The sequence below is a fragment of the Lucilia sericata genome, unplaced genomic scaffold (assembly GCF_015586225.1).
Source record: "Lucilia sericata isolate MDLA Ls3-8-SP2 unplaced genomic scaffold, ASM1558622v1 Contig000910F_arrow, whole genome shotgun sequence".
NCBI lineage: Eukaryota > Metazoa > Arthropoda > Insecta > Diptera > Calliphoridae > Lucilia > Lucilia sericata.
In genome coordinates, this window is record NW_023994897.1 from 76,559 (window position 1) to 85,719 (window position 9,161).

Genomic DNA, 9,161 nt, shown 5'->3' on the forward strand with positions numbered 1-9,161 from the left:
GTGATCTGGATTTCTACCTCACTCAGCTCCTGAGTGGACATGGTTGCTTTAAAGCATACCTGTATCGTTTTGGGCGTGAAAGTGATCCATATTGTCCTAACTGTTATAACGTACAAGAAGATGCGAAACATGTATTCTTCGAATGTCCAAGATTTGTCAATGAGAGAAGAGAACTCGAAATGAATATTGGTGTCAGTATAAACACAGGAAATATAACACAAATAATGCTACAATCAGAGGAAAATTGGAGATTTATATGTAACTTCACAAAATCTGTACTTCGGGAGCTCCGAAGTCAGGAAGACATACGAAGAAGAAATTAGTATAAAAAAAAAAAATTGAGATTGGTGATTTACACCTATCCCTCCCTGCGAGGAAATACTTAACGGTGGTACCGCAGGGACTATGGACCAGTAGTAGGGGTGTTTTAGCGTGTTAAAGTCTCGCACATTGTCTTTTGATGATTTCACCTCTTTAAAAAAAAAAAAAAAAAAAAAAAAAAAAAAAAAAAAAAAATAGATAGATAGATAGATAGATAGATAGATAGATAGATAGATAGATAGATAGATAGATAGATAGATAGATAGATAGATAGATAGATAGATAGATCGATTAGATAGATAGATAGATAGATAGATAGATAGATAGATAGATAGATAGATAGATAGATAGATAGATAGATAGATAGATAGATAGATAGATAGATAGATAGATAGATAGATAGATAGTAGATAGATAGATAGATAGATAGATAGATAGATAGATAGATAGATAGATAGATAGATAGATAGATAGATAGATAGATAGATAGATAGATAGATAGATAGATAGATAGATAGATAGATAGATAGATAGATAGATAGATAGATAGATAGATAGATAGATAGATAGATAGATAGATAGATAGATAGATAGATAGATAGATAGATAGATAGATAGATAGATAGATAGATAGATAGATAGATAGATAGATAGATAGATAGATAGATAGATAGATAGATAGATAGATAGATAGATAGATAGATAGATAGATAGATAGATAGATAGATAGATAGATAGATAGATAGATAGATAGATAGATAGATAGATATAGATAGATAGATAGATAGATAGATAGATAGAGATAGATAGATAGAATAGATAGATAGATAGAGATAGATAGATAGATAGATAGATAGATAGATATGATAGATAGATAGATAGATAGATAGATAAGATAGATATATGATAGATAGCAATAGAAACAATGGATAGATGACTATCGAGCTCAAAGGATGCAGCCTATAGGAAGAAGAACGAGGATTGTCTTCTAGTTGCTCCATGTGTAGTCTAACAAACTGGAATGAGTTCTTCTTAAAGTATTATTACTAAGTCAGTATTTTTCAAAAACACCACCGTCTCTTAATTACAATTCCTACAACTCTTCTTTTTACTCTTCTCTTAGATATCACATTGCTATAGATCCAAAATCATACGATGGTTATATCTTGGCCTATTTTTGGAATGTTATATCAATTAGTTATATTCAAAATGGTGCAATAGCAAATGATACCCTTTTCTCCTGGATTGCCCACAATGTGTCGGCACAATTTCGCATTCTAAGTTTACGCTTTAAAAAAACAGCAAATTCTGTAAGAAAACCCGGTGATGAACGCGAATTCATTAGATCTATTATAGAACACATTAAATATCATCATCGTGTTATAGAATTAGCCAATAATTTCAATGAAGTATTCATGATCACGGTGTTCTTTAAATATACTATTAGCTTTTTACAAATTGCCTGTTTGATATTTCAAATTGCTCGTGGTGGTGAAGTGGCAACATTGGTATTTCATGTATTGTTTTTAATAGCAGTTTCCCTACAGCTGATGATGTATTGTCATGGTGGCCAGAAGATAATAGATGGAGTAAGTTTGTTGTAATATTTGATAGATAAAATAATAGTTTTATATTCCCTTTTTAAGAGTACCTCCATTGCTGTTTGCATTTATGAGTATTTCCAATGGCACGATATGAGCATCAAATCTAAAAAGTTATTGCTTTTATCCATGATGAGAGCCCAAAAACCTTGTATTTTAACCGGTGTTTTCTTTGTGGCCGATTTAAATTTATTTTTATGGGTTGGTATTGAATTTATAAAAAATACATTCAGATGGTTTTATTAATAAAATTACATATTTTTCTTAATTTTAGGTTTTCAAAACATCTGGATCTCTGTTTACCATGCTGAAATCCATGGAAGCTTAACATATTTTATTTTCATAAATGATTATATATTAAGAGGATTTATCTGTCTCAATACTTTTTTTCTTAAATATTTGCAAATATAATAATCATAGCTTTTAAAAGAATTGTCTATTAATTTTGTTGGTTAAAAAAGTATTCTTTAGAGTGATAAAATCTCTAGGAATCTGAATTATTTGAAATATTAAATGAACTAGAGTTCGCCCCGCGGCCGAAATTCGACCGGAACCATTGAAGGAAAGATTGCAGACTTATGCTGCAAAATAAATCCCTACTTTTATAGTTCAAATGTCTGAAAAAAAATTCCTATTATCAAAGTGTAAAACTTGCTTTGATCAACGTATTCTTTTAGAAAATGTGATAAAATTTGGTTAAATTCTGAAAGAAGTTTAAAATCTAAGTTCTAAAATTATTTATGCAACATATTTTTCAAAAATATTTCGATTTTTTATCCTCTACATAAATGTTCATAAAATCTATGCAAAACTTACAATATGATATATGTATTCATTCCTTACAATATGATATTTCCCTGTGTTTAACAATCTGCCAATTCCTCCAGCAATCATCCATGCTTCTTGTAGTAAACAATGTCGAACCTGCCCAGCACTATTCCTTTGTAACCTGTAATAATATTCAACCTATATCTCTATATTCCAGCAAAAAAAAGAAAAGACCTACAGAAGTGATGTTTTTAACACAGATTATTTATAGGCGGAATGTCTCTTTTATTTGATTCCAAATTCATTACTCCTGAAGTCATTCTCAAGAATTAATTTTTATAATATATTTTTTATAGTTATTTGGAAGTGAAATTGTAGTTCTTTACTTTACTGTTGTTAAGAGGAATCAGAAAAGTACAAAGCCCTAAAAATATTTTCAATAGGGCTGTAACAATTGAATTCGAAAAATGATTATTTGTTGACATGACCAACTAAACTATCCAAATTTGTTTTTAGTTTTTTTTTTATCTGACAGTTAATAAAATCAAAAATAGATATATTCTCAAGAGCGCACAGAATCCAAATCTATTACCTTTTTTTCAAAACAAAGTACATTGCAAATTATGATCTAACAACATTTTATTTAAAATTCAATTTTTCAATTATTGCTATCAGGACTGTAAAAGGATTTCATTCCGATCAAAAGTGGAATGAAACCACTTTCAATTTTTAAAGTAGGATGTTTTAAATTATTTTTTTTTAAGTTTTAATAAATATCTTTACCAAAATAACTCCATTTCAGATCGGAATGGGATTTTCGAACAGGGGTATATATAGTATATATTATCTCTGTAAGAAATAAGAAAAATTTACTGTCTTTAGTATAAAAAGTCCATCTTTCAGGTTTATGTTGTATAAACTCTCCCTTATAACACTCAATAAAGACTTCTTTCAGCTGACTTACTACTTATTTGGCTTAAATTTAAATGTATTTTAATCGAATTTAAGAGTAGATATTCTATGAAGTTGTACTACTTATAGGCCCTTAAGCGAAGACCTTTTAATAGGCATTCTATTAGCTTTCGCATAGAAGTGCATAGGCAAGAGAGATTTTGCAACAGGGATAGATTTTTTTATCTGGAGAATAAGACTTAAACGCCTCTTTACTTCAAGAGTTTGTCCATGATTTAGTTATTATTTAATTTTTCATAATTATTTAATTACTTCATAAAAAATGTTTGAAAGAAAACGTTAATAAACTATAAATTCCAGCCTTATATTAACATATGTAAGTTTAATTGCAAGTAAAATAATAATAAACGATAATTTGCTAAAGATGGTATTAGACGACATGTATTTTACTCTAACACCACCTTAAGTAGGGGCAGCCATCAACCCAGAAGACATGATTTGTATTTGTCCCGTTTCAACTTTTTACTATTTTTATAAAACATATAATAACCATCGCCTACACAAACTACAGTTTTCACTTTACACTACTATTTCTATAACCGCCTTTTTCCTAATTGGTAAGAATAACCCAAAAAAGAAGACTATCATCAAATCCTCACTGTGCTAAACCTACGTATTTGCGATATACTGATTCATTTATTACGGTGTATCATGTACCGACATGACCAAATAAACTATCCTACTTACATATATTTTAACAGGCTTTGTTTTTGTCCATCATTAAAATCTTTAAAATCAATAAAAACTAACATTTATGTAGAATTGTTGTCCCACCAATGTTTTCCCAGGTCAAACATCATCATCCTCTTGTATCTTACATCATTAATATAATAACATATCATTATTACATTCACAATTTATCACTTTACACTTTTAAAAAATAAAAAACAATAAAATCATATTTTCGCTTTGCCTAAGCCCGTCTGTATACATATTAGTTTACAAAAATCTTATTAAAAAGAACAACAAAAAATATCATTGCGAAATACAAAAATACAAATATCAACAGAGAAGTAACATGTTTTTACACTCTCCTCTCTTTTATGAAAAAAACAGTGTTGTTGTTTTGCATTCTTATTTTGTTTTCTATTTTTTAATTCAAGCACATGTTTGTGTGATTGTGTATTGGTAGAAACTTTAAACGCTTATATTTCCGAAAATACTGAACCGATTTTAATCATATATAGATTCTGCAGTGAGGCTCACGAATCTACATTCATCAAAAAAAGAATCAAGAAAATCGGTCAAGTAATAGAGCCGGAAAATGTTCCCAATCGTTTTGGCTTTGCGTATTTATATATATGATGATGATGATGATAACAATGAGATTCGGAATACATAAAATTAATTAACTCTACTCATTACGGAATTGGTTATAAGTTAGCCTTATTTGCCTAACTTGGTCCTTTATGGCATTGTGGATTATGATTCGGCCAACTGTTCGGCCAATATTCCAAGATTTGCAAAAATATCAACACGGTCTTCTACAGATCTTTTCTTTTCACAATTTGATCCGATAACGTAACATACCCCCTTCGGCCGCCCGCATTTTGTGCACCGTAATTTTATTTCTAATCATCTGACTTTGCTTTGCGGGTTTTTTGTCGGGGTTCCCACTCCTAGCGTATTATAACTAACCGCCAGGTGAGGCATAGTCGATTCTAACATAAACGCACGTGCCGACCATGGAGCAGTCCGCTCTTGAACAATCGCTTCTGGATTTTGGCAATTTAGTTTGACTGGGAAAACACGCAGTCAATCTCCTAATGAATCTTTCTAGAGGGCCATGTCACAGATCAGCCTTCAGGCTTTTGTTTTTTGCCACACCTTTAGGCCGTTCAGCTATCCGCCACCCGATGACCCCGATAGTGGACTGGGCTTAACCTACTCTAGACTATAGATTAAACTATAGACCAGATTAAAGAATAGACTATAGACTAGACTATAAACTAGACTATTGACTAGACTATAAACTAGACTATAGACTAGGCTAAAGACTAGGCTGTAGACTAGACTATAGGCTGCACTACAGACTAGACTATAGGCTACACTATAGATTAGACTATAGGCTACACTATAGATTAGATTACAGACTAGAATAAAGACTAGAATATAGACTAGACAATAGATATATTAGACTAAACTACGGACTGCACTATAGACTAGACTACAAAATAGACTAGCCTATAGACTAGACTATAGACTAGGCTATAGACTAGGCTAGCCTATAGCCTAGACTATAGGCTAGACTACAGACTAGACTAAAGGCTACACTATAGACTAGATTATAGGCTACACCATAGACTAAACTATAGGCTACAATATAAACTAGATTACAGACTACACTATAGACTACAACATAGACTGGACAAAATATAGTTTAGACTATAGATATAGTAGACTATACTACGGACTAGACTATGGACTAGACTATAGACTAGACTATAGACTAGACTAGACTCTAGACTAGACTATAGACTGGACAACATATAGTTTAGACTATAGATATAGTAGACTAGACTATGGACTAGACTATAGACTAGACTATAGACTAGACTATAGACTAGACTATAGACTAGACTATACACTAGACTATAGACTAGACTATAGACTAGACTATAGACTAGACTATAGACTAGACTATAGACTAGACTATAGACTAGACTATAGACTAGACTATAGACTAGACTATAGACTAGACTATAGACTAGACTATAGACTAGACTATAGACTAGACTATAGACTAGACTATAGACTAGACTATAGACTAGACTATAGACTAGACTATAGACTAGACTATAGACTAGACTATAGACTAGACTATAGACTAGACTATAGACTAGACTATAGACTACACTATAGACTAGACTATAGACTAGACTATAGACTAGATTATAGACTAGACTATAGACTAGACTATAGACTAGACTATAGACTAGACTATAGACTAGACTATAGAATACACTATAGACACATATAATATACTATAGACTAGACTATAAATAGATTTTATTTAAGTTATATTATTGTACAAAATAACATACATACATATAATTTAAATTAATTACGGTACTTACACATTGACATTTGTTTATTTAATGGGAGTTGCCAACAATTTAACACACAAACGGCAATATATCAAAAGAGTTCAAATATTATGAACATAACCATAACCGAATCATAATGAAGGCCACTTTCGGCAGAAAATATTCTTAAATTTTCGTCCGAAAAACGCAACAACAATGTTTTTTAAATCAGCTCCAGATGCTGTACCCAAACAGGAGGGGATTAGGCGTTATTTTTTTGTACAATCTATTAGTTTTGCCGCTATAGGTATTGATCCTACCTCATTGGAAAGAACAATTGTCAGTAGGTGTATGGCTTGCTTGCCAATGATGTGTACAATGACTCTCTGCATTCCCGTTATCATCTATGTCAGTCAATATATAAACGATTTGTATCTAGTAACCGATGCTTTATCGCCCATTTGGCAAGCAAGTTTGTCTTTTCTGAAAATGATTTATTTTATTTGGAATAAGAAAAAAATTGTTAAATTGGTGCGTAGAATATGGCTGTTGAATGTGAAAGGTAAGTGGAATGTGTGATTCTCAGAGAGTTTAGTAGTTATGGCTGATTCAGTTTTTTGGTATTGATTCCACCTCATTGGAAAGAATAATTTGCAATACAATTTGCAATTTTGATGTCGAATCTCTGCTTTCCGATTGTCATATACGCCAGTCAATATATATATAAGCGATTTGGATCTAGTAACGGATGCTTTGTCGCCCATTTGACAAGCAAGTTTATCTAAAATGAATTCGGAATAAAGAGAAAATTATAAAATTGATGCGTGGAACATGGCTAATGAATGTGAAAGGTAAGTGGAAGTTTGATGTTAATTACGAATTTTGTTGGATTAATTAAAGTTTTACTTGTTTACTCGGCTTAGAAAGTGGTTGTTAAGGGTTATTGCTAGAATTTAAGTTGGTTGAAGTTCTGTTAAGCTTGATGGTTATAAACTTTAATAAGAAAATTTAATTTTTGTTTTTTGTATTTTTCAGTTACTGATGGAGATTTGAAAATATTACATGAGGAAAATCGTAGAGATACAACATTTTCTATGGTTTACTATATATTAGTTTTTACAACAGGTGTATTGGCTTTGGTATCACCCTTTGCTGTAGCATTGTTCTATTATCTAAAGGGACTAGGCTTTCGAGAGAATTTGGATCCTCCCGTTAAAACAGCGTAAGTTTTACTATACAGAACTTCATTTGTATCATTGTTGATATCCTTCTCTTTAACTTAGAACTTACTTTCTAGATACTAATAGCCATTTGGGTTATGCTGTTGCATATCTCTGGAATTTATTCTGTGTTTATTTTATAATCAATGGAAATCTTGCCATTGATTCGCTATACTCTTGGTTCATGCACAATGTGGTGGCACAATTTCGCATTCTCAAATTACATTTTAAAATCGATGCCAATACGGTTCGTCATCGGGGAGATGAAGAGGAATTTCGCCAGCTAATAGTTCATCGTATAAAACATCATTGTCGTGTTATTGATTTGGCTGAAAATTTCAATGATGTCTTTAAGATTATAGTTTTCCTAAAATTCACCATTAGTTGTATACAAATTGCTTTCCTGGCCTATCAATTTGCCCGGGGACGTGAACTGTCTGCGCAGTTATTTCATCTATCCTTTTTGATATCGGTTTCATTGCAGTTGATATTGTATTGTGGTGGCGGACAAAGGATTAAAGATGAGGTAAGTAGTGTTATCACGAATTATTAATGGGATTTTATAATTCTTTATTTATCTAGAGTACTTCGGTAGCTTTTTACATTTATGATTCTTTCAAATGGCATGATTTGAGTATAAAAACAAAAAAGCTGTTACTTATGCCTCTGATGAGAGCCCAAAAACCTTGTGTTGTGACTGGAGTGTTCTTTGAAGCCGACTTGAGTTTATTTATGTGGGTGAGTAGATTTTTGTTTTCGAAATCATGAAATGTTAAATATATCCTTCATAATTTTACATGAGAAACGGACCAGGTAGAAGTATTATATATCAATGAATAGGATATGTATGCTTTTGTAGTGGTCGACAATATGAAATTCATTTAAATCTGACTAATCTTATAAAAGTTACACTTTTATTTTCCTAAAGATTTTTTCTATACCACTGTGTGTTTTACGTTATTATTATATAGTTGGACTTAGCAACTAAGCATTTTCATTAGTTGCTTAATAATATACATATGTACATATTTTACATTTTTAACAACTTAATAGGTTTTCAAAACTGCTAGCTCCTTCATAACTATGCTTTTGACTCTCGAGGAAAAGGGGTCTAACTAAAACTAATGCTGAAAAAAACTAAATTTTCAAATTAATTTTAAAAGGAATTTATAATTAAGTTTATTCTTATATGTTGTGAAAATTGTTCTATGTAAATTGTTTGCAAATGCTTTGGTAACAAATTGTTAAAGTGT

At 31.2% G+C, this 9,161-nt stretch overlaps 1 protein-coding gene across 1 annotated transcript; it reads left to right on the forward strand.

Moving 5' to 3' along the window:
* The first annotated feature begins 7,066 nt into the window (after positions 1 to 7,066).
* Positions 7,067 to 9,027, forward strand: LOC119608987 (odorant receptor 45a-like). The gene is made up of 5 exons (XM_037963642.1): positions 7,067 to 7,250; positions 7,724 to 7,910; positions 7,972 to 8,434; positions 8,491 to 8,646; positions 8,962 to 9,027. The coding sequence occupies exons 1-5, from the start codon at positions 7,067 to 7,069 to the stop codon at positions 9,025 to 9,027; spliced, it is 1,056 nt and encodes a 351-aa protein (XP_037819570.1).
* The last annotated feature ends 134 nt before the right edge of the window (positions 9,028 to 9,161 follow it).

Bases quoted from the DNA above. Each gene is read 5' to 3' on its own strand.
- LOC119608987 (XM_037963642.1), top strand. From the start codon at position 7,067: ATGACTCTCTGCATTCCCGTTATCATCTATGTCAGTCAATATATAAAC. The intron at 7,251-7,723 runs GTAAGTGGAATG...TGTATTTTTCAG, and splicing joins ATGGCTGTTGAATGTGAAAG to TTACTGATGGAGATTTGAAA. The intron at 8,435-8,490 runs GTAAGTAGTGTT...TTATTTATCTAG, and splicing joins GACAAAGGATTAAAGATGAG to AGTACTTCGGTAGCTTTTTA.